The sequence below is a fragment of the Ovis canadensis genome, chromosome 1 (assembly GCF_042477335.2).
Source record: "Ovis canadensis isolate MfBH-ARS-UI-01 breed Bighorn chromosome 1, ARS-UI_OviCan_v2, whole genome shotgun sequence".
Taxonomy (NCBI): Eukaryota; Metazoa; Chordata; class Mammalia; order Artiodactyla; family Bovidae; genus Ovis; species Ovis canadensis.
In genome coordinates, this window is record NC_091245.1 from 35,824,258 (window position 1) to 35,851,171 (window position 26,914).

The window sequence follows — 26,914 nt, forward strand, 5'->3', positions numbered from 1 at the left end:
TGTATAAATTTTAGCTGTTATTATTGATGCAGTGGAAAGGACCCATTTTAAAGCATGTTATGTAATCTGAGCGTAAAACAATTGCTACAACACTTGTTGATTTGACTAAGGCCAAGATTGGCATATGTACATTTTTTACATTACCTCTCTCAGTCATGGCAGCATGAGACGCAAAGGAGGCTTAGGAAAGAGCTGAGCAGAACACCTACGTTTACAGAGTGAAGAGACCTGAAAGGAGACTTGGAAGAAATTCTAAGTAAGGCAGAAGAAAAACTAGAAGAGTGCGGTCTTAGCAACAAAGTGAAGAGAATGTTTCCAGAGAGCTGGCATAATCAGCACCTCACAGGCTGTTGAGAAAAGTGAGTTCTAAAAAGTGTCCACTGAGTTAAGCCCTAAGGACGTCATCAGGACACCTGATAGGAGGAATTTCCTGAGGCAATAGAGGCGGATGCTAGACTGAAGTGGGCTGACGAAAGAGGAGGGATCAGAAACTAAACGCAGGAAGTGAAGAACTGTGGCTTCAGGAGAGGAGAGAAATGGGGGGACTGGAGTACAATGCTGGTTTCAGATAGGGCTTGTTATTGTCATGTTTGTCTCCAAAATATACAAATAGCTCATACAACTCGACAACAACAAAAATAAATAAGCCAATCAAAAAATGGGTAGAGGACCTTAATAGATATTCCTCCAAAGAAGACATATGATAGTCAAATAGGCACATGAAAAGATGCTCAACCTTGCTCTTTCTTAGAGAAATGCAAACCAAAAGTACAATGAGATACCACCTCACACCTATGAGAATGGTCATCATTAAAAAATAATCTCAAATAACAAATGCTGGAGAGGGTGTGTAGAAAAGGGAAACCTCTTACACTGCTTGTGGGGATGCAAACTGATACAGTCCCTATGGAAAACATTGTGGAGGCTTCTTAAAAAACTAAACATAGAGTTACCATATGACAGAGCAATTCTACTCCCAGGCATGTACCTGGAGAGAACTGTAATTTAAGAATATACGTGCACCGCTAGTTTATAGCAGCAGTATTCATAATAGCCAAAACATGGAAACAAACCAGATGTCCATTGACAGAGGAACGGATAAAGATGTGGTATATATACATATACTATGGAATCCGACTCAGACTTAAGAAAGAGTAAAATAATGCCATTTGCGACACGTGGATACAAGTAGAAATTATCATAAGTGGAGTAAGTCAGGCAGAGAGAACAAATACCATATGATATCACTTATACGAGGAATCTAAAATATGGTACAAACGAGCTTATCTACAAAACAGAAATAGACATAGAGGTCAGACTTATGGCTACTAGTGGGGAGGAGGGTAAAGGAGGGAAGGACTGGGAGTTTGGGATTAGCAGATGTAAACTATTATATATAGAAAGAATAAGCAACAAGATCCTACAATATAGCACAGAGAACTGTATTTAACATCCTGTGATAAACCATTATGGAAAAGAACAGAAAATAATGGAAAATACATTAAAAACATGTCTATATTATATAGCTGAGTCATTTCTCTAGACAGCAGAGATTGGTGCAACATTACAAGTCAATTATACTCCAATAAAAAATAAAATTAAATAAACGAAACTAAAGACAGTAGGGTCTTTAACGCATTTAAATGAAGAGCCAACTGACCAAAGAAAAGGAGAGGATATCATTGATGACGTAAGATGAACCCTGGGAAAATGAGATGGAATGTCACTGAGAAGACAGAGATAGAAATGAAACCTCAGGGTCAGGTGGCAGGAAGATGGGTGAGGATGTAGGCAAATTTTAACATTTGGTGACAGGAGGCTGACCAAATTGCTGACTGCTTAAATTTTCTCTCTGACAAACAAGGTATGACTGACTACCTGTTGGGTCTCAAGAAAGGAAACGTTGGGGTAGGAGGTCTGAATTTAAGGGCATATGGCTTGAAATAGGTGCTATAAAGATAGCTGATCAGACAAGGAAGGAGGGTTGGCTGGACACAATCGAGTGGTCACTCAAAGGCTGGAGGCCATGGATTTTGCAGCACCAGCTGGAGAGGATGCATGCTCCGCAGTCCTCGTGGAGATGCAAGGAAGGCAGACAGTGAGCTTCATCCAGGGCTGGAGATTGTCAGATGGGTGTAGTTGGACGACAACAGAGCAAAATGGGAATGTTGGGGGAGTGTATATTTAATCATAGTTCTTCAGTGAGAGAAGACATATAATATACAGTCTCTGATCTTAAGAAATTTAATTTCATTTGGCTATCCAAAAATATAGGAATAATAAAGTTAACAACTGATATTAATGTGTTTCTAGAAGTCAGGATAGTGGTTATCTTTGCAGGGAGGTATGAAGTTCAGAAGGGAACATCAGAGGTGTTTCTAGGAATGTGGTACCAATTCGTTTCTTGATCTGGATGTCTGTTGCAAGGCTATTTCATGTTTGTGAAAATTCAGTGAGTGAGTGGTATACTTATGATGTGTACTTTATGTATTATATAGGTATATTTCTACAAAGTGTTAAAGGAAATTGGCATAAGATTTACATAAATAATATGAAAGATACCTAAGTGAACTAAAGTGAAAGTCACTCAGTTGTGCCCACCTCTTTGTGACTTCATGGACCATACAGTCCATGGAATTCTCTAGGCTAGAATCCTGGAGTGGGTAGCCTTTCCCTTCTCCAGGGGATCTTCCCAACCCAGGGATCGAACCCAGGTCTCCCACATTGCAGGCGGATTCTTTACCAGCTGAGCCATAAGGGAAGACCACAAGAAATATACCTAATTGGTATATAAATAAATGTCAATAGAATGTTACAAATAATCAGTGCTATTTGAAGTTCTTAAGAAAAATAAGTAATTATACTTTTCAGGGGTTTCAAAAATAACAGTATTACTGTGTAAGTATATGACAGCCACATTATAGCCATTTATAAACATTCATTTATTTAATCTTTAGATCAACCCTATAGGTAGGTGCTCATATTATTCTCATTTTAGGATTAACAATTTAGGTTCAGAGGGTTTATATCATTGTCTAATTCTACCTGGCTTTGCAAAGTTACAGCCAGGATTTAAATCTAAATCTTCCTGGTTGCACCTTGATTGTTCCAGGTGCCAGTAGAGTCAGGAAAAGAGTCTGTGGAAGTTAGGGAGTATATGAGAAACAGAAATTAGAGAAGGCACCAAGCAGGAAGCACAGGATTTAAAAGCAAAAATGGTAATGGGGCAAACAGTTAACTCTTCTGGATGAAGGCAAGGAGGGTTGAATCATTTTTGCTTTCATGACCTTTAAAATCCTTTTGTGGGCAGTCTTAGGATAAAATTGCCTGAGAACTATGAAATGTAACTGCCTGTCTGTTAAAACAGCCATAGTGTATGTAAAATTAAAAATAATCTGTTAAATCTGTTTAAAGTAAAAGCTGCTTTAAAAAAAAACAACAACATGCATAACACTTTCAATTTATCATGAAAAAGACTCCCCAGCTGAGAAATGGCATGTGTCTGCTGTTAGCACAATTTGTCAACACGCGTTGGTTGTTATGTTGTTCACAAACTCACGGTTCTTTCTTCTAGGCTTGTGTGCTATCTACCTGCACTGTTGAAAATAGAAATTTCCCATTTCAGAAAAAGGAAAAAAAAATGCTATCAATACTATCTTGGAAACAAGACACTGCTAACTTCCTCATATGTACTTCTAACCTCAGCTGGTGCTCTCAGGGGCGCTGTGAAGAGTTTAGTGTCATCTGGGAACTACAGCAATTAGGGAGAATGACAGTATGGCTGGATGATAAATAAATGAGGAGAAAATTGTCCAATTGTTCCCTTTCACGTTGGGCTTTTCCTGCAAACCAGTCTTTTATTAGAGCTCAGAGTCTCAGAATTAGACTTTAGTGCTACCCTCTCTTAGAGCTCAGACTCTCAGGATTAGAAAGAAACATGGCAAGGGTGTCTAGCAGCATCCTCTGCCCAAAGCAATGTACAGATCCCACACTGACCCCACCTCCCCTGCAACTCCATCTCACCAGATCTCACATTTGATTTGGATTACACCCCTGCTGAGAACATCAAATCGCAAATGGAGGACCCAGGGGGCTCAGCAAAAAGGTCACCAGATGCCACGTTAAAGGTCTGCCAGCCTTGGCAGAGACTCAGTACTGCCAGTTTCCAACTGAGTACCATCTAACAGGCCTCCAGCCCTCTGGAGGAGACAGCCCAGAGTGTGCCAACATAGTGAATGGGGATCTAATTTCAGTAAATGAAAGCATGTTCTTATTTGGAAGTAATAACAGATAATCGTCACAACCAGACTTTTCTCTTTTAAAAAGACAACAACAAAATAAAAAATAAAATGCGACTGGGGAGGGGAGTGCAGCTGAAAATCTCACTAAACTTCATGGGGAAGCTGAAATGTAAAGCTAGTGCTGACTTAGAAGATGTTGTTGTAATGGAGTGTGAGGGTTTTTTTGACTCTTTAATGCCATGGAGCCATCCATATGTAATCATCATTGATGTTTAGTCTTCAGAAAGATTTTTAAAGTACATTAATTCCTGACCAATGCCCAAATCCTTTCTTCATCTTTTAATTATGCTAGCTAACATGCCCTAAATTCTTATTTCTATGTGTCAGCCACTGTGTATAAATTCACATACATTTTTCATGTTTTACTAATAATCCTGAAAGGTAGGTGTTATGGTCATCATTGTACAGATGTGAAAACGAATCACCAGAGAAGTTAAGTAAATTGCTCATTGATAAATGGATAATAGGTAGAGATCTAGAATCAGACCCAGGTCTGCATGCCTCCAAAGTGTGTACTCCTTCCTTCACATCTCGCCTCAATTTCACACCCATAATAAATAAACTGGCTACTGCTAAACAACAGAATGTTGATTCTCTTTTAAAATGTTAATAAAAATTTGTCCATTTCTTCCACGTTGTCCATTTTATTGACATATAATTGCTGATAGTAGTCTCTTATGGTCCTTTGTATTTCTGTGTTGTCTGTTGTGATCTCTCCATTTTCATTTCTAATTTTATTGATTTGATTTTTCTCTCTTTGTTTCCTGATGAGTCTGGCTAATGGTTTGTCAATTTTATTTATCCTTTCAAAGAACCAGCTTTTGGCTTTGTTGGGTTTTGCTATGGTCTCTTTTGTTTCTTTTGCATTTATTTCTGCCCTAATTTTTAAGATTTCTTTCCTTCTACTAACTCTGGGGTTCTCCATTTCTTCCTTTTCTAGTTGCTTTAGGTGTAGAGTTAGGTTATTTATTTGACTTTTTTCTTGTTTCTTGAGGTATGCCTGTATTGCTATGAACTTTCCTCTTAGCACTGCTTTTATTGTGTCCCACAGGTTTTGGGTTGTTGTGTTTTCATTTTCATTTGTTCCTATGCATATTTTGATTTCTTTTTTTATTTCTTCTGTGATTTGTTGGTTATTCAGAAGTGTGTTGTTCAGCCTCCATATGTTGGAATTTTTAATAGTTTTTCTCCTGTAATTGAGATCTAATCTTAGTGCATTATGGTCAGAAAAGATGCTTGGAATGATTTCGATTTTTTTGAATTTATCAAGGTTAGATTTATGGCCCAGGATGTGATCTATCCTGGAGAAGGTTCCATGAGCACTTGAGAAAAAGGTGAAATTCATTGTTTTGGGGTGAAATGTCCTATAGATATCAATTAGATCTGACTGGTCTATTGTATCATTTAAAGTTTGTGTTTCTTTGTTAATTTTCTGTTTAGTTGATCTGTCCATAGGTGTGAGTGGGGTATTAAGGTCTCCCACTATTATTGTGTTACTGTTAATTTCCTCTTTCATACTTGTTAGCATTTGTCTTACATATTGCGGTGCTCCTATGTTCATCACAGCACTGTTTATAATAGCCAGGACATGGAAACAACCTAGACGTCCATCAGCAGATGAATGGATAAGAAAGCTGTGGTACATATACACAATGGAGTATTACTCAGCCATTAAAAAGAATACATTTGAATCAGTTCTAATGAGGTGGATGAAACTGGAGCTGATTATACAGAGTGAAGTAAGCCAGAAAGAAAAACACCAATACAGTATACTAACATATATATATGGAATTTAGAAAGATGGTAATGATAACCCTATATGCAAGACAGCAAAAGAGACACAGATGTATAGAATGGACTTTTGGACTCTGACGGAGAGGGAGAGGGTGGGATGATTTGGGAGAATGGCACTGAAACATGTATACTATCATGTAAGAAACAAATTGCAAGTCTATGTTCGATACAGGATACAGGATGCTTGGGGCTGGTGCATGGGGATGATCCAGAGAGATGATATGGGGTGGAAGGTGGGAGGGGGGTTCAGGATTGGGAACTCATGTACACCCGTGGTGGATTCATGTCAATGTATGGCAAAACCAATACAGTATTATAAAGTAAAAGTAAAAATTAAAATTAAAAAAAATGTTAATAAAAACCAACACATGTAAAAGTACCTAGTTCATCTTCCAACTTAAGCATCGAGTCCCTTTCAGAACACCTAAGTAGCCATCTTTCAGCTTTGATTTGTACCTTTCCAGGGAGAAGGCAATGGCACTCCACTCCAGTACTCTTGCCTGGAAAATCCCATGGACGGAGGAGCCTGGTGGGCTACAGTCCATGGGGTCGCTATGAGTCGGACACGACTGAGCGACTTCACTTTCATGCATTGGAGAAGGCAATGGCAACCCAATCCAGTGTTCTTGCCTGGAGAATCCCAGGGACAGGGGAGCCTGGTGGGCTGCTGTCTATGGGGTTGCACAGAATTAGACACTACTGAAGTGACTTAGCAGCAGCAGCAGGGACAAGGGGTTCATCACTCCCAAAGTTATTTCTAAAGTATCCCATTTCTCTCATCATAGCACTGAGCCACATTCTGACATCAGTGGAAATAACTGAACTGTATTTTTCATGGCATTTACTCTATACTGCTTTACGGAATAAAAATAGTGTCTCAAATTGGGGTCATTTTGGCTGCAAAATTAGTAACCAGTTCAATCACCAATTATTCTTTGGTATGATTTATTTATTTTCTTTTACCTCTTTTTATTTTCTTTTTTAAATTGAAGTATAATTGACTTACAGTGTGATATTAGTTTCTGACATTGTGCATGCTCAGTTGATCAGTTGTGTCTGACTCTTTGTGACTCCATGGATGATAGCCACCAGGCTCCTCTGTCCATGGAATTTTCCAGGCAAGAATACTGGAGTGGTTGCCATTTCCTCCTCCAGGGCATCTTCCTGACCCAGGGATCAAGCCAATGTCTCTTGCATCTCCTACACTGGCAGACGGACTTTTTACCACTGTAGTAATTTATTATCATTATAAAACTTACCCCATTTAAAACTATTATAAAATGTTGTCTATATTTCCTGTGCTGTACATTTTATACGTATTTTATACCTATCAGTTTGTACCTCTTAGTGCCCTTTACCTATTTGCTCCTCCTCCAACCCTTCTGCCCTCTGGCAACCACTAGTGTGTTCTCTGTACCTCTGAGTTCCTTCTGTCTTGCTATATTTGTTCATTTGTTTTATTCTTTAGATTCCACACATAAGTGAAAACATATAGTATTTGTTTTTCCCCGTCTGACTTATTTCACTAAGCATAATATCCTCCAGTTCTATCCATGCTGTCAAAAATGGTAAAATTTCATTCTTTCCTACAGCTGAGTAATATTCCATTGCCGTATACCACATCTTCTTTATCCATTCATCTGCTGATGGACACTTAAGTTGCTTTCATTTCTCAGTTAATGTAAACAGTGCTACTACAAACATTGGAATACGCATATCTTTTCAAACGGTGTTTTCCTTTCCTTTGGATAAATTAACTCATAGAGATAATATCCCAATATACATACTCTTCTGGAACCTTCTTTTTACACTTAATCCAATTCTACAGCATTAGACACACTTATGCCATAGAGGTTTTCTTCTGTTTTGTTTTTTAGCTCTACATTACTACATTCTTGGGATTGCAGTGAGAATCTAACCCACTCACTGTCTGTAGACTGTGTTGTCTTCAAAGATCTCATAGTTAGGTGGAGAAAGCAGACATTTAAACAGAAAATTATGATATAAAATGATAATTGAAAATATAGAGTATGTAAAAGAGATAATCACAGAGGGCTGTCAAACCGAATCTGCTCAAGAGGAATAGAAATGAATTCATGAAGGAAGTTATTTCTATGACAGAAGCTGAAAGAAGGGCTTGTTCTTAGAGAAAAAGACAGTGATTGAACTTCAGACCACCTGCAGGGTGCTGGATAATAAGACAGAAACTTGGGTCACTCTGAACTTACTAAATCATAATTTCTGAAAGCTGGACAAAAAAATTCTTATCCAACATCACTGATGATTCTTATGTACACTAAAATTTGATAAATGATGGCATAGAAAAGAAAAAATGATAGTCTTTTCCACAGTTGTGCAAAATATACACATAATTTCAGTTAAGGATGTGAGCTATATGTCCAAGAGACCTGGTTTTGAGTCCTAGCCCCAAACATAACTTGTGTGACTTCTGGTAAGTTATTTCACGTCTCTGATTTTCAGTTTCTCATCTGTGAGATTAGGAAAATAATACTTATTAAGATAAGATGTATTGAATATTTAGCACTGAGCCTGGTTCCCAGTTAGCCCAAGACAAATGGTAAGTTTTAGTCCTAAATCAAAGTGCTGTCTCCTTTATCAACACCTTTCTCATTCCAGGTACAGAAGGGATGAACTTTCCTTTGGATCCCCAAACTTTCTTTGTTGATAGGTAAAACTAAAGTTCAAAGGATCAACATTTCATAGTTCACAGGAACTGAGGAATACTACTTAAATGGACAAAAAGAGAGAGTTAATGTAATCTCTCCAGCTGCCTTGTTTATTTACTAATAATTGTAAATACAAGTTATAGGAGTCACCTACCTTTAAAAAAAGCAGATTAATTTGTATTTAAAATCTCTGATAAAGCACAATTCTTTGGAATCATTTTCCTTAATTTTACAAAAACAAACAAACAAAAAAACCCCCAACACCTACAACATTCTTGTATCAAAATGTCCTCAGGTGACTTATTCCTAGGAGCTGTGCAAACTGTGTTTTTTAAAATCTTTGTGTTGACAGTTTCAATTGTTTGTTGTTCAGTTGCTAAGTCATGCCTGACTCTTTGTGATGCCATGGACTGTAGCATGTCAGGCTTCCCTGTCCTTTACTATCTCCCAGTTTCTCAGATTCATGTCCACTGAGTTGGAGGTGCTATTTAACCATCTCATCCTCTGCCACCCTCTTCTCCTTTTGTCTTCAATCTTTTCCAGAATCAGGGTTTTCTCCAATGAGTTGGTTCTTTGCATCAGGTGGCCAAAGTGTTGGAGCGTCAGTATTAGTCCTTCCAATGAACATTCAGGGTTGATTTCCTTTAGGATTGACTGGTTTGATTTCCTTGCTATCCAAGGGACTCTCAAGCATCCTCACCACAATTGGAAGGCATCAATTCTTCAGTGCTCAGCTTTCTCTATGGTCCTGTTCTTATATCCATACATGACTACTGGAAAAACCATAGCTTTAATTATACAGATCTTTGTTGGCAAAGTGATGTCTTTGCTTTTTAACATGTTGCCTATAGGCTTGAAATTTAAAGTCTTTTGCACTTGTATTCTTACATTTCTAATCAAGATGACTGTGAAACTGCCTGGCCTCTATATCAATTATCTCTGCGCTTTAAGGCACAGTTCTGAGGCAAGGCTTCTATCCACACTCAGAGGATGTAGCGCAAACCATTCTCCTATCTCTGCAAATACCTCTGGAGACATCTACACGGTCTATGGGAACGAGGAGCAATAATGATTAATATGTGATTTTGTTTAATTATGTTGAACTAAATCAGGGGTATGTAAAAAGACCATGTATTTGAAAACTGCACTTTAGGAAAGGAGGGGAAGATGAATAGGCAGAGCATCAGATTTTTAGGGCAATAGTGCTCTGTATGACACTCTAATGATGAACACATGTCATTATACATTTGTGCAAACCCATAGAATATAAAACACCAAAAGTGAAATTTAAGGTAAGCCACAGAATTTTGTGATTAAGATGTGGTAGTGTGGTACTGCTAAGTCACTTCAGTCGTGTCCGACTCTGTGCGAACCCATAGACGGCAGCCCACAAGGCTCCCCTGTCCCTGGGATTTTCCAGGCAAGAACACTGGAGTAGGTTGCCATTTGCTTCTCCAATGCATGAAAGTGAAAAGTGAAAGTGAAGTTGCTCAGTAGTGTCCGACTCCTAGCGACCCCATGGACTGCAGCCCACCAGGCTCCTCCGTCCATGGGGTTTGCCAGGCAAGCGTACTGGAGTGGGTGCCATCGCCTTCTGTAGGTTCGTGAATTGTAACAAATGCACCACTCTGGTAAGGGATGTTGATAATGGGGAAAGATACATGTGTGTGAGGGCAGGAGGCATATGGGATATCTCTGCATCTTCCTTTCAATTTTGCCATGAATTTTAAACTGCTCTGGAAAATAAAGTTCAAAAAGACGTACTACATTAACATAAATTTGTGCTTTCTCAAAATTATAAGTGGTTACCCTATATGTGGTAAGATACACACGCACATACAAGAGCTTAAGTTTTGTTTTACTCTTAAACCAAACTGTGGTTATACAACGTTGTGATCTTTTAAAATCTGCTCCAGTTGACAGTATCATATGGATACCTTATCCATCAATGTTTATATCTCCACAAGAACATTTAAAGTATCTAGTTGTATGGATATACACGACTTTATTTAACTCGTCCTATATTATTTGAGATGTTTACTTTTCCTGGGTTTTACTAGTTTAAATATTGCTTCTCTGCTGGATGTTTCCCTCTGCTCCTACTTCCTTGCCTCCTCTTCCACTCTGAGAAGCTGACCGCTGTGGACTGATTAGCTGGTCAGCTCTCATGTCCTCTGATTCTGGTTGGTTTTGCCCTGGCTCTCCAGGAAGATGGCTCTCCCTGTAAGAGTGCTTCAAACTACTTGTGTCTCTTGCCCGAAGGTCACTGTTTTTCTCTAGCTCAAGAATGTTTTTCCCTCCTCATTAACATCCCCCTCTTTCCATCTTGGCTTCCCGGTGGCTCAGTGGCAAAGAATCTGCCTGCCAGTGCAGGAGATGTGGGTTCCATCCTTGGGTCAGGAAGATCCCCTGAGGAGGAAATGGCAGCCTACCCCAGTATTCTTGCCTGGAAAATTCCATGGACAGAGGAGCCTGGTGGGCTACAGTCCATAGGGCTGCAGAAGTCTGACATAACTGAGCACACTTGCTTCGCGTCTCTGCAGACCCATGGTTGTAACAAACTTGCAGCTGCTAGCCCATGATTCCTGTACTGTGTCTTGCAACTTTCTTACTCTTGTAACCAAATCCTCCTTGAATTATCTTAATTTACATAATCTGTTTCCTACTGTACCCAGACTAGTATAGTCTTGTGTAAACTTTTGAAATCAAACCATTACATCCAACAATAATTGTTTCCACAGAATTGATTCTTAGAGGAAGATTTTATGCCAAAGAAATACACTTTTAAAGCTTTTGATAAGCATACTTAAAAACGGAGTAGCATATGAGTATTCTTTTTCCTAAGCCCTTGTCAACCCTGGATATTTCTGTTATAAAAAGATTTTCAGTTTGATTGGTAGAAAATAATATTTCATTGTTATTTAAATTTCTTTTATTACCACTCAGGTTAATTCCCCACCCCAGTCCCTCAGCCATATATATATCTAACGTTCTTTTTTTTTCTTCTTTTGTGACTTGCCTGTCTAGACCTTTAGCCAATTTTTAAAACTGGGCAGCTTATATTTTTCCCATTGATTTGTAAGAGCTCTTTATACATAAGAGGAATAATTTTTTCCTGTCATATACATTTTAAATAGTATTTTGTTTTTGCCTTTTACTACTTATCATATTTTTGGAAATGTAGAATTTCAAATGGTAAAGTGACAACCTTTACTGCACAGTTTCAAGATTTAAGACCAATGGCCACCTATTTTTTATAACATTGATATGACATTCACTCACACAAAGCCATATACTCTTATTTAAAGATTTATGCCTATGTTTTGGGCTGGAGGCATATGTCCAAAACAATATCTCATGCTTCTTTATACTTCTTACAGTGCTAGAATAATGATAATAACTTAAAACCTACTGTAGGAGATTAATTAAAAAAAAAAACTGTGGAAAGCTCATAGGAGAAGTATGATTTTAGCATATTATTTTATTTCTTTGAACTTGTGAAAATAAAGACAATAGTTTGTTCTCTGATATTGTTCCGTTTTAGGGAGAGACTGAGTTCATGGAGAGTAAGGTAATATGTAGATTATATAGAATGAAATGCAATAAACAAAGATAAGATATTACAATTAGTTATTACTTTTTAAGAAAAGGATGAGTAGGTATCTGAATTTTTAAATTGCAAAGTTTACCCAGGTTTTACATAGGGAACATAATTGATTATTGCTACTGTTAGGTAGTTAGAATAGGAAACAGGAGTCCAAAATGGTGCTGGCTAAAAGAAAAGGAAGGGAAAAGCCTGCGAAAATAGAACAGAGGCAAGGCCAAGGACCAGAGTGAGGACCTCAGGTGGAACAAACAGCACGCCTGGCTATCCCAGTTTACACAGGGCAGGCCTGGGGGGAGGAAAAAACATATAAAAAGAGGAGCCAAAGGGCCAAGTTTCTCTCTCCTACGTGCTCGCACGCTCCCCTACTCTCTTCTCTTTGCATCTTTGGGTTGGCATGCCCTCACACCTCGAGGATGGATTTTCCTGCTATTTTCTAAATAAAATAGAGCTGTAACATGGAGCTGTAACACTGATCTGTCTAAGAGCTATAACACAGTTTGTCCAAGACCCAAGAGCTGTGATGTGCCGAGGGCTTTAATGTCCACCACTTTAAATCTTTGTTGTGATGAGAATAGACTTGCCTGACACTACCATTTCCTGCCTGGATTACCATAATGACTCCCTAAGTGGCCTCTCTCATTTTAATATTCCTGTCTCTTCTAGTTTATCCTCCACATAGCAGCCAGAACCGTTATTTAGAAAGTGTAAATTTGATTGTGTCCTCCACTGCTCTCAATTTTCCATGTCTTCCCATTGTACATAGAACAAATCCAACATCTCTAACACGGACCACATGGCCCATGATGTGAGTCTTGTAGGCCTCCCTGACCTCATTTCCTCCCCTTGTTCACTAACTCCACCCACACTGACTTCCTTGCTCCTCCTTAAGCATGCCAAAAGGCTTTCTATTGCCTGTCCCTGCTGTCCAGAATGGTTTCTTCAGCTATTTGCATAGTTCACTCTCTGTGTAGAACTGTGGATGCTAGCAGGTAATGATGAACACCTGTGGTGTTGCTGGGTACAGACTGGATCTCATGGGTGAAAAATCAGCAGCTATATGATTGCCCTGATCTCTCAGATCTGCGTTCCTGGAAAGTGATGTGGTACTTTTTTAGGAGGCAGGCAAAAGGCGGTCATGTACCAAAAAAGATCTACTTGGGCTCCAGGTGCTCATCTTAGGTGCTATTTGTAGCAGTTGTTGGGAAAGCGAAATATCTGGAGAACCTGGGGCCCATGGGAAGCTGCAGCCTCTTCTTCTAGGGCAGGAGAAGGAGGAAGAAACTATGAGTTTTATGGAAGATTGAAATACGGAAAGCCTCATGCACTGGGACAAAGCTGTGCTAGTCTTAGCCAGCTCACTGCTAGCTAACCATGGATAAAGCTCATTGGATAATTCCAACTCATCTTTACATAGTCTCAGCTAAGTGTCACTTGCTTAGAGAGGCCTTCTGAGAGCACCCTTTGTGACTTCATATACCCTCTGGGCCTACTGTATTTTTCCTCATTGCACTATCTTCATTTGAATGTTTACTGTTATATGTTTGTTGTGTGTCTTCTGTCACTAGAACTTTAGGTATTCTGCTGGGTCCCCAGGGCTTGGCACTTAGCAGGCAGTCAATTAATATTTGTTAATTGGAAAGGTGCTGATTCCATGCATGCATTAATTTCTAAAACTAATAACACTTTAAAAAATTTCAAGAAATTAAAAAATATTGGCCTTTCCTGGTGATCCAGTGGTTAGGAATCTATCTGCCAATTTAGGGGTCACAGGTTAGATTCCTGGTCCTGGAAGATTCCATATGACCTGGGGCAACTGAACCCAGGTGCCACAACTACCGAAGGCCGCACACCCTAGATCATGTGCTCTTCAACAAAAGAAGTCACCGCAGTGAGAAAGCCATGCATCACAGCTAGGGAATGGCTCCTGCTCACCTCAACTAGAAAGCTCACGCACGCAGCAAAGAGCAGCCCAAAATAAATAAATAATTAAAATAAGAAACTCAAAATATTGTATTAATGTGAAGGACTTTGAGGGATTAAAAAACAACAGAATATGGTCTCCAGGAAAGTCATGTGGAAAAACATCAGAATTTTGTATTTATTGACTCTAAATATCAATATATGTCATATGCAGTTACAAGTATTTGTTGCTTCCCTCAGAGCTCAGTCAGTAAAGAATCTGTCTGCAATGCAGGAGACCCAGGTTCAATTCCTGGGTCAGGAAGATCCCATGGAGAAGGAAATGGCAACCCACTCTAGTATTCTTGCCTGGAGAATCCCATGGACAGAGGAGCCTGGCGGGCTACAGTTTATGGGGTCTCAAGAGTCAAATATGACTTAGTGACTAAACCACCCATAAAGGAGTCAGCTTCCCCTGTGCTTAACAATTCTATACCAACAGTAGTGTAACTATGGGATAAAATTCTCTGGGTCACTGATTCTTGGCAGTGGAAGGAACTATAGAGGCCAACTGTATTAACTGGAATCATCTCTACTCACAGGAGTTTCTTGAAAGGAACCCAATTCCTCTTTTATTTAACAGCTCAATTCCCAAATTCTATAAATGTTCCCCTAGGCCAAACCTCACACCCTGGAGATTCCATAATGCCATGCTTTTAGTGCCTGCACCTTTCATGTGCCAGGACGAAGCACAGTACTCCCTGGTGACAGGTCTAGTTATGAGTATGATGCCCACCCCCCCACCCCCTCATTCGTCTCTCTGGACACCTTTGGTTCATGGTGTACTGGGGGAACCTTCCATTTTATCTTCCACTCTACTTCTGGTCATCAAATATATGTGGGTTTTCCCCAAACAAAGCAATTCTTTGACATTACTTGAGTGTCCTACATTCCAATTCCATTCTGACACTATCTACCTGGAGTTGAAAAGACCCCACAGGTTAAGGTCTCAGTCACACAAGACTGCCCTACTTCCTTCAGGTGTCAGGCGCAAGTCCAGGCTGTTACCTGTATCTCTGACAGGCTAGCTATAAATCAGAGTTCCCAAAATTGCCTTCTCAGGCTTGATTAATTTATAAGAGTGTCTCACAGAACTTAGGCAAACCGTTTACTCATTAGATGATGTTGTTGTTCAGCTGCTAAGTTGTGTCCAGCTCTTTGCGATTTCAGGGACTGCAACAGCCAGCCTTCCCTGTCTGTCACTATTTCCTGGATAGTTTGCTCAAACTCATGTCCATTGAGTCAGTGATGCCATCCTCTGTTGTCCCCTTCTCCTCCTGTTCTCAATCTTTCCCAGCATTGCTTCCCCCCCCTGCCCCCCAGTAAGTTTGCTCTTTGCATCCGGTGGCCAAAGTATTAGAGCTTCAGCTTCAGCATCAGTTCCTCCAATGAATATTTAGGGTTGATTTCCTTTAGGACTGATTGGTTTGATCTCCTTGCTATCCAAGGGATTCTCAAGAGTCTTCTCCAGTTCCACAATTTGAAACTATCAATTCTTCAGCTCTCAGTCTTCTTTATGGTCCAATTCTCACATTCACATATGACTACTGGATAAACCATACGTTTGACTATATGGACCTCTGTTGGCAAAGTTATGTCTCTGCTTTTGAATACACTGTCTAGCTTTGTTACAGCTTTTCTTCCAAGGAGTATGCATCTTTTAATTATGTGGCTGGAGTCACTAGCTTACTGTTAAAGAATACAACTAAGTGACAGCCAGATGGAAGAGATGGAGAGAGCAAAGTATGTGGGGAAGAGAATGGAACTCCCCTGGCTTCTGCAGACATAACACCCCCCGGTCCAGCACATAGGTGTGTTTAGCAGCCCAGAAGCTCTCTGAACCCCATACATTTGGGATTTTTAGGAAGTTTCAACATGTAGTTAGGATAAATCTTTCACTCAGTATCCAGCTTCTCTTCCCTCTGGGAGGATAGGGAGTATGTTTGGGCTGAAAGTTTCCAAGCTTTTAGTCAGTGTGTGGTCTTTCTGGCCACAACCTACACCCTGAAGCCATTCAGGAGCCCACCGAGAGTATCCTCATTAGAACAAAAGACAACTCGTCACTCAGGAAATTCTAAGGACTTTACAAGTTTTGTGTCAGGAACCAGAATCAAAGACCAAATAGTAAAACAAATGATACTCCTAGTGTTCTTATCTCTCAGAAAATTGAGAGAGTTTTAGGAGCTTCCATGCCAGGAACTGGGTGGGATCAGAGATCAGTATGTATTCTTTCTTTAAGAAAATTATCATTATTATTTTTGGCCATGCCACAAGGCTTGCAGCATCTTAGTTCCCCAACCATAGGTTGAACCCAGGCCCTTGGCATTGAAAGAATGGAGTCCTGACAACTGGGCCACCAGGGAATTCCCAGAGACCAGCATATATTCTATTACTTCATAGCAAGTAAATTCCAAGCATTTATTGTATATAATCATGTATGTGTGCCCTCATCTAAAGAGACTTTGCGTATGTTTCTGTAGATTTCACCTTGTTGGTTTTAGCTCATTTTCCTGCCATATCTTCCAAGCAGTCTACTATTCACCTGCTTACTGAAGTGATTTGTCTGTCTTCCTTTAGTTGAGGATTAAAAAATGTTGACTAAGAACTGAGTCACACACAAATCCTCCCAACCTCTCCACCTCCAGCACATTGTGCTTAAATCCATTGTTCAGTCACTACCAGGTTGGTTTGTCATCCATCTTAATACTATTCAACCTAGAAGTCTCTACCTATTTCAAAACTTCGTGAGAAAAGTGTTCCTAGTAACTCACTGAAATCAACAAAGACTATGCTTTATGACTCCCTTCATTTGCACCACAGTAACTTCACCAATGAAGAGAATGGGGCCAGTTTGGCATGCTCTGTTCTTGGTCAAAATGGCCTAACCCTCAGTGGTGAAGGCCTTTGTGTTTTGTACTCACATCTAATATATTTAATTCTTTGGCCTGTGTTTTTGCCAGAGATTCTCTATAAGCTTCAAGTTCCATGATTTCACTACCAACATTTTATCTCTTTTAATAAAATGAGAATATTTGTCTCCTATCATCTGGCATATTTTCTCCTGGATCAGTTATCCCATTAATCATCAGGGTTCCATAGTAACAACTTCATGCTATTTTAGCAACATGCACCTTTAGACATGGATTTAAAGCACTTAGTATTGTCTTTCTGGGCTCCCCAGTTGGTGCTAGTGGTAAAGAATCCTCCTGCATTGCAGGAGCTACATGAGAGTCGGGTTAGATCCCTGGGTTGGGAAGATACCCTGTAGTAGGAAATAGCAATCCACTCAAGTATTCTTGCCTGGAGAATCCCATGGACAGAGGAGCCTGGCAGGCTACAGTACATGAGGTCTCAAGAGTAGGTCACTACTTAGCGACTAAACTGCCATTGTATTCTAACTCATTTATTAGGCTTTCAATATGTATAAGACTTTACACTCAGTACTGAGGGCAAGGTTGTGAATACAGAATTTACAGTTAAATGGACACTGAAATGCATAGAAAATTGCCATTGAGCACGACAATCCCTAAGGATGCTATGGGGATCACGAGAAAGGGAAGCAGGCAAATCCAGGGCTGGTGATGGTGACACCTGATTAGATTTGCATTTTAAAAAGATGGTTGTTCAGTTGCTAAATCATGTCCAACTCTTTGGAGCTCCATGGACTACAGCATGCCAGACTTCCTGGTCCTTCACTATCTCCCAGAATTTGCTCAAACTCATGTCCACTGAGTCGGTGATGCTATCCAACCATCTCATCCTCTGTCACCCCCTTCTCCTTCTGCCCTCAGTCTTTTGCAGCATCAGGATCTTTTCCAGTGAGTTGGCTCTTCCTATCAGGTAGCTAAAGTTTTGGTGCTTCAGCTTCAGCATCAGTCCTTCTGATGAATATTCAGGATTCATTTCCTTTAGGACTGGTTGTTTTGATCTCCTTTCAATCCAAGGGACTCTATGCGGTTGCTAGCCATACTTAAGAACTGATCTTCTCAATCTGTAATTCAATCTGTAATGCTGCATAGGCCTCACTTGGGAATTGACAACAATGCAGATTCTGACTCAATATGTCTGGAAAGGGGCCTGAGAGTCTGCATTTCTAACAAGCTCTCAGGTGAGGTTGATGCTGATGGTCCATAGACTACACTTTGAAGAGCATGGATCCAGAGAATGAATCAGAGAATTAGATGAAAGGCAGGGGTCAGGATTGAAAGGCCAGTGTAGGGGTCTATGAGGAAAACAATGATGCCACAGACTGAGGGACACTTAAACCTGTATATTGATCTCCTTGATGAAAAATGTGTTCTAAGTAGGCATTGATCATTTTCTGTTCATCTCTTGTTAATCACTGTACAGGCTAAATTAAAAAATGAGAGAAGGAGTAAATTCCAGGCTTAGTTCTTAATAAGTAGCCTCACTTTAAGTTCACTGAGACCTCAGTTGTCTCACCTCATCTGTAAAATGGGAGACTGGTTGTTATGGTTTAAGTTCTATCCCCTTATCCCAGTTCATATTTTTAAATCCTAATTTCCAATATCTCAGAATGTGATCTTATTTGGAAATAGGGTAACGGCAGAAGTAATTAGTTTAGATGAGGCCATACTAGAATAGTAGAGTTGTCAGCCGATTGACTGGTGTCCTTATGAAAGGAGGAAACCTGTACACAGACACATATTATTTCTCCAATAAGGAGAGAGACTTGGGACAGAAGGATTCTTCCTGGGCACGTCAGAATGAGCAAGGCTCTGCAGACACCTTGGCTTCAGCTGTCTAGCCTCCAGAACTGAGAGGCAATACATTTCTGTTGGCCTAAGCCACCCAGTTTTGGTATGGTCATAGAGCAGTCCTAGAAAACCAGCAGACTGATTTTGGTTTGTACTTTGAAGATCATATTTATGTCTGACCCACTAGCCATCTTTCCACGAACCTGTAAGACATCTGAACTAAATGTGGTTACACATTTGTAAAGCAACTATACTCCAATAAAATTAATTCAAATAAATAAATAAATGTCGTTACACAGGAAGATTTCTGTTTTTCCATCCAATATTAATTTGTAATTTTTCTTTTTAATCCAGACTTTTCTTTTAGAGACTTCTCTTTTGGCTTTTATTTATTTTTCTATGTAGATTTTTTTACTAATAGGGTCAGTTGATTCAACTCAAAGAAAACACCATCTTGAGACCCTGGCTGAAGGGTGTAGATGCAGCATGATTTAAATGTTTTTTTAGAGACAGACTCTGGAACATGCAAAGCATGCTTGCGGTGGGTCTGTCCTCACCTCAGCAACGAGAAGCCTCTTGAGGGTTATTTACTTTTGAACCATACAACAATATTTTAGGAAAGCTTGCTAACTGTCCTATGTTATTCCAGCAACAGTAACATCAAGTCCATAGAAACAAACAACAAAATTTATCTTAATATTAAAAAATAACAATTATCTTATTGTCTGTCATAGAAAAAACAGAACTGTGTCTTTTATTTCCCAATTAATGTAACTAATGTAGTGTACTCTTATTTCCAGAATCTAAAATTTAAAGAATAAAGAGAAATAAAGGTACCTTCTTATAATAAAGATGGAATTTTTCTCTAATTTAAAAGGAAAAGGACACTTCCTCTATCCCCACTGTCCTCCCCTTCCCTGTTAGGAACATAGTAGACTCTGATACCATTGGAAAAAGGATGGAGTTGGGGATGTTGGGGTTAAACAAACAACCTGAAAGGGAAATGGAATTAATAGATTAGCAATGTCTTCCAGGTAGAAGGAGAATTGAGCAAAGCATTCCTAGTGATCTTATTTACTTTTCCGGATAATGACTGGAATTTGTCAAGATCTTGAAATAATCACTTACTCATCAGTGTCTCAGTTTCCTCATCTACAAAACAGAGATAAACTGGCATAGAATATAAAAGGGATGGCAAGTGTTTCACAGAAAAATTTTTGATTTTTTACTTAATGTCATATCTATGGAAAGATTTACTTCAATAATAACAGCAGATCCATTTATTAAGCATGTGGAATATGACTTCCCTGTAGCTCAAACAGTGAAAGATCTGCCTGTGATGCAGACCTGGGTTCTATCCCTGGGTTGGGAAGATCCTCTGGAGAAGGGAATGGCAATCCACTCCAGTATTCTTGCCTGGAGAATTCCATGGACAGAGGAGCCAGATGGGCAGTCCATGGGGTCACAAATAGGCAGACATGACTGAGCAACTGACACACACACTATATATACTTCTAGGCACTGGAAAGATGCTTTGCATACTTTTCTCATTTTTTTTTCTCATAACAACCCTACTAGGTAGATGGGCTTTATCTTCACTTGATAGCTGTAGAATCTGAGGCTTGAGATGTTAATTCACTTTTTCAATGTCAAAAGGCCAGAAAGGATTCAAACTCACATCTCTTCAGGTCTGTAAGGATTCCAAATACATGACTCCTGCTGCAAAGCTCACTTCCTGCGCCATGGGAGACATTACTAGTTGACTGCAGTACTGACTTTGGAATCTCTTGGGGCACTCACTTTACAGTCTCTTAGTACTGATGGTAGGGAGGTAAAACCCATTTCCCCTTTAAAGCTCATACTCCATAACAGTCGTGCTAATGGTCTCATCTTCAGGGATTCTGACTCAATATGTCTTGAACCCCACATCTTTATTTTTGAGGATTCTCCAGGTGATGATAAGGATTCTCCACCTGATGGTAGCCAGGTTTGGTGTCCACTGCTTTCTGAACCTATCTTCAGTGAGGCTAGAACTTTTAGTTTGTCTATTTGATCTGTGGGTTTCTGAAAGAGAAGAAAGAGCTAACAAAATGATTTTAGGAGGGAAAGGCACTGACTGACTGACTACTGTTTATGAAATGCCTACTAGAAGAAAGGTAGGTCTAGTATCGTCTTTTTCTTACGTTAACTATCAAAACTCTACAAGGAAGAATTGGTCAAAAAACGAGTGAATTTTAGAGATGTGAGTTTCCCCCTTCAAATGTGACTGTGATGAGTTTGGAGGAAGAAAGCCCTCTTAGTTATGTTCTTAGAAGCCCCTGCTTAGAGGAGTATAGAATACAAGCAAAAGTTAAGTGAAACTTTTATGATTCATTACTAATCCCACTCCTTTAATTCATAACAAATTGACTAACAACCTTCCTCCCTCTCTCTCCCCCCACCAGAAAATTACTACATGTGGTAGATTACAAACCTGATAAGGAGAAGCAGCAATGCTCCATTAATATTTATTAATGGCTCAAAGCTTATATTTCCCATCTATCTGGAAAATCAGCTCAAGTAATTATAGAGCATGGGGAAAGAGCATCTTTGTAAGATGAAAAATTCAGGAAAACACTGCATAGAAGTTATCAACACTATTTTACTTTTACGGTTGCATCTTAATGACTTAATTTTCCATGGAGAGCATTTTTAAAATGTAAATTTCTAGATTAAAAAAAGCCTAAACTTCATTAGCACCCAAGCAAAACATATTTTTCAAAGAGTAAACTTACATTTTTGGCTTCTCCACAAGGTATCGAAAGTGTTTACTTCCAATGATTTTCACCATCATCTCAGGCATCGCATTTGATCCACAGGGAGTCTTCCAAACTGCAGACATAATTCTCCAAGCCTCTTCAAGTCCTTGTGGGTGGAAAATAAATAAAACTATTCCTCTGGGTTTTCCACTAGGCAACTGTAACATCCTCGTCAATAATAACAAAAATAATAGCGAGGTCAACTGTATTACCTATATTATAATCTCACTTAATAGTTCCAAAAAAGCATGAGAAAGATATTCCTAATTACTATTATCATTTTTGTCTCACAGTTGAGGGAACAGCCTTAATGTAGCTAAGTAACTTTTCCAATATCACATAACAGTAATTAGCAGAATTGGAAATCCCATCTAAGAGGTTTGCAAAACTGGTTGACTGAGACATTCGTGATTGTCTTCCCATTCTACAAGTCACCAGATGGGATTATAATGAGGTCAGAGAGGAAAGTAGGGCTTTAGAAGGACATGTGAAGAACTCAAATTCAGTTCTGACACTCAGTATCTCCATTTATGAAATCAGAATAATTCCATTGCTGCCCTCTGGATTTAGTAACAGTCCAATGACATCATGCATCTGAAGGAGCAATGTGCATAGAAAAGAGGGATTTTTTGCTGATCTGATTTTTCTACAATGCAGTGAATCTAAAATTGAGACCCTCCATTAATATTCACTGGGTGTTTAATCAGGTCTGCTGCCAGGGGAAACTGAGAAGTTCTAAAAATCTGGTCCCAGACTAACCATTCCCTGTTAGAGCCTCTTAGAAATTGAAAGGTCTTTAGAAATCATTTCTTTTTTTTTAAATGAAGGTTTTTAAAGATTGAATTTTGTATTGGGGTATAGATAATCAACAATGTGACAGTTTCAGGTGAACAGCTGAGGTACTCAACCATATATACACATGTATCCATTCTCCCCCCAATTCCCCTCCCATCCAGGCTGCCACATAACACTGAATAGTCTCCAAAGGCTCTCTTTACAGATTGGGAAACCAAGGCCCAGAGACGGTGTTAATTGACCAAGGGCACACAGTGATTGACAGCAGGCCTGGTTCCAGTACTTTGGTCTGATAAATAGAGCAGGGTTCTTCCCAAGACCCCAGTTTCACTTAGTGTGTTGTCAGCAATTGGATCTGCTCTGCGAGGTATCTGGAAGCTTCAAGGACCAGAATTTGTGATTGTGGAGTCCCCTCTATCCAGGAGCTGCGTGTCACTCCTGAGTCCTTTCCCTGCGGCGCTCAGAGCCGGCTCTTACCGCTCCGGAGGCTCAGGGGTGCGCCTTCAGTGCTTCTCCCCAGGATTAAGATCTGCGGAGGCCTGTGGGGACCAAGGTGGGGCGGGGAGCAGGCTCAGGAGTCGGGCCAATCACAGGGCCCCGCTCCTGGGCGGAGGCGGCTCCCGCCCCCGGTAGTTAAGGACGCAGAGGGCTGTTGCTGGGCGGGGACCAGAGCTCCTACCCGCCTGAGGCTGCGTGTGCCCAGGGTGTGGCTGACCGGTGAATAGTCTGGATATTCTTTCCAAATCTGAGCTTCCTTCTTGAAGTCCAGGTCTTTCACCTGTGCGGTCGCGTCTATCCTGCTCTTTCCCTTAAGCTTCATTTCCCTTTATGAGGTGTGCATACAGCCAAAACTCCCCTTCTTGTCTCTTTATTTTTATTTTTAAATTTAAATTCATTTATCTTAATTGGAGGCTAATTACTTTACAATATTGTATTGGTTCTGCCACACATCAACATGAGTCCGCCATGGTTGCACGTGTTCCCCATCCTGAATCGCCCCCCCCTCCCCCTGCCCCCACAACCTCCCTCCTTGTACCATCTCTCTGGGTCATACCAGTGCGCCAGCCCCAAGCATCCTGTATCAAATCTGGACTGGTGATTCGTTTCTTATATGATATTATACATGGTTCAGTGCCATCCCACCAAATAATCCCACCCTCGCCCTCTCCCGCAGAGTCTAAAATACTGTTCTATACATCTGTACCTCTTTTGCTGTCTCGCATACAGGGTTATCGTTACCATCTTTCTAAATTCCATATATATGTGTTAGTATACCGTATTGGTGTTTTTCTTTCTGGCTTACTTCACTCTGTATAATAGGCTCCAGTTTCATCCACCTCATTAGAACTGATTCAAATATATTCTTTTTAATGGCTGAGTAACACTCCATTGTGTATATATACCACAGCTTTCTTATCCATTCATCTGCTGATGGACATCTAGGTTGCTTCCATGTCCTAGCTATTGTAAACAGTGCTGCAATGAACATTGGGGTACATGTATCTCTTTCAATTCTGGTTTCCTCAGTGTGTATGCCCAGCAGTGGGATTGCTGACAAGCAACTCCTGCAGCTCAATTCCAGAAAAATAAATGACCCAATCAAAAAATGGGCCAAAGAACTAAACAGACTTTTCTCCAAAGAAGACATACAGATGGCTAACAAACACATGAAAAGATGCTCAACATCACTCATTATCAGAGAAATGCAAATCAAAATCACAATGAGGTACCATTTCACGCCAGTCAGAATGGCTGCTATCCAAAAGTCTACAAGCAATAAATGCTGGAGAGGGTGTGGAGAAAAGGAAACCCTCTTATACTGTTGGTGGGAATGCAAACTAGTACAGCCACTATGGAGAACAGTGTGGAGATTCCTCTTGTCTCTTTAAATCCAAGCTCTTTCATTGTCTGGCTAAATCCCTTCTTTTCCCTGAGGTTCAGTGTCAAACAACTGCAAAATGGGGGGAAAGTACTAAAAGGGACATAAAGGTAAGTTGCTGATTCAATTGAATAAGAATTTTTTTTAGGTGATTCGATTTTTTTCTTTCTTTTTTAAAATATAAATTTATTTATTTTAATTGGAGGTTAATTACTTTACAATATTTTATCGGTTTTGCCATACATCAACATGAATCCACCACAGGTATATTTTTAAAAACTAATTTGTAGTCAGAATTTGCCACATTGTTCATTTGAGACAGATGACTATTACCTTATACGTTTTTTGTTCAGCTGCCTCGTCGTGTCTGACTCTTCAAGACCCCATGGACTGCAGTACACCAGACCTCTGTGTCCCTCATCATCTCCCAGATTCTGCCCAAGTTCATGTTCATTGAGTCAGTGATGCTGCCCTGCCATCTCATCTTCTGTTGCCCTCTTCTGCCTTGAATCAGGGTCTTTTCCAGTGAGTCAGCTGTTCACATCAAGTGACCAAATTCTTGGAGCTTCAGCTTCAGCTTCAGCATCAATACTTTTAATGAGTAGTCAGGGTTGATTTTCTTTAAGACTGACTGATTTGATCTCCTTGCTGTCCAACGGACTCTCAAGAATCTTCTCCAGCATCACATTTTAAAAGTGCCAAATCTTCTGGTGCTCTGCCTTCTTTGAGGTCCAGCTCTCACAACAGTACATGACCACTGGAAAGACCAAGTGCTGTGCTTAGTTGCTCAGTCGTGTCTGCCTCTTTGCGACCCCATGGACTGTAGCCCACCAGGCTCCTCTGTCCATGGGATTCTCCAGACAAGAATACTGGAGTGGGTTGCCATGCCCTCCCCCAGGGGATCTTCCCAACCCAAGGATAGAACCCAGGTCTCCTGCATTACAGGTGGATTCTTTACCATCTGAGCCACCTGGGAAGCCCAATAGCCTTGACTATATGGATCTTTGTTGGCAAAGTGAAGTCTTTGTGTTTTAACACACTGTCTTGGTTTGTCATAGCTTTCCTGCCAAGAAACGACTGTCTTCTAATTTCATGGCTGCAGTTATCATCCGCAGTGATTTTAAAGCCCAAGAAGAGGAAATCTCTTACTGCTTCTACCTTTTCCCCTTCTACATGCCATGAAGTGATGGGACCAGATGCTATGATATTAGTTTTTTTTTTTTTCTTTTTGGGTTATTAGTTTCAAGCTAGCTTTTTCACTCTCCTCCTTCACCCTCATCAAGAGGTTCTTTAGTTCCTTTTAGTAACATTATAAATTAGCAATTACCAATAAAGTTTTTTTTTCTTTTTCTGTTTTAAAGATTAAGACTTGGGATATCCAGAAATTACCCAAGACCCTACAAAGGCAACTGATGGAAGCAAGATTTGAATATAAACCTACATATTCCTAGATTTCTAGGCATTTTAAATTACGTTAAAAGCCTTCAACAAATGTGGATAAAGGCTCTTCAAATTGACTACAGAATGATGTTATTTTCATCAGAAGCAGCAGCAGCCCCAGCATGCACACCCCCTGCCCCCTCTCCTCTAGCTGTATTGTGTTTTGTGCTTGACTGTATCAGCTATTGACACATGCTGCCAGAGATGGATGATACACTGGTCTCCCTTTTAGGGCTCACTCTATTGGGCAAAACATATAGGCATGTTCTATTATGTACAAAGTGCCAGGGGAGTAGAGGAGAAGGGGAAGCTCCCTTCCCACTTCTCCAATCGAGCCTTCACATGGTCACCAAATCAGTCTTCCCAAGGCACAATTCTAATCCAGTGTCTCAAAGGGCTCCCATCAGCCATGGAGATGGCCCATGGTTTCAAAGTCTTCTAAGCCCTGGAAGTCTTCTAGCTGTAGCTTGCTGTCCCGCTACTTCTCTCAGATTCTCTAACCTCCATCCGACCTTGTGTACTCACTGGCCTGAATCTGCCTTTCACTTCTCTGCCTCTGCATGTTTGTTCATTCTCTTCCCTCTGTCTCAGGTCAGTTCAGCTCAGTTCAGTTGCTCAGTTGTATCCAACTCTTTGCAACCCACGGACTGCAGGACACCAGGCCTCCCTATCCATCACCAACTCCTGGAGCTTGCTTAAACTCATGTCCATCAAGTTAATGATGCCATCCAACCATCTCATCCTCTGTCATCCCCTGCTCCTGTCTTCAATCTTTCCCAGCATCAGGGTCTTTTTCAATGAGCCGGTTCTTTGCACCAGGACCAAAGTGTTGGAGCTTCAGCTTCAGCATAGTCCTTCCAATGAATATTCAGGACTAATTTCCTTTAGGATTGACTGATTGGATCTCCTTGCAGTCCAAGGTACTCTCAAGAGTCT

The 26,914-nt window shown here is 40.2% G+C and overlaps 1 protein-coding gene across 1 annotated transcript in view; it reads right to left on the reverse strand.

Moving 5' to 3' along the window:
- The window catches only part of C1H1orf87 (chromosome 1 C1orf87 homolog), an 84,473-nt gene extending 62,188 nt beyond the window's left edge, over positions 1-22,285 (reverse strand). The window contains exon 1 of the mRNA XM_069592969.1: positions 21,841-22,285. Within this exon, the coding sequence (XP_069449070.1) occupies positions 21,841-22,031 (191 nt within the window). The 5' untranslated portion in view covers positions 22,032-22,285. The remainder of the gene's footprint in view (positions 1-21,840) is intronic.
- Between the last annotated feature and the right edge of the window lie 4,629 nt (positions 22,286-26,914).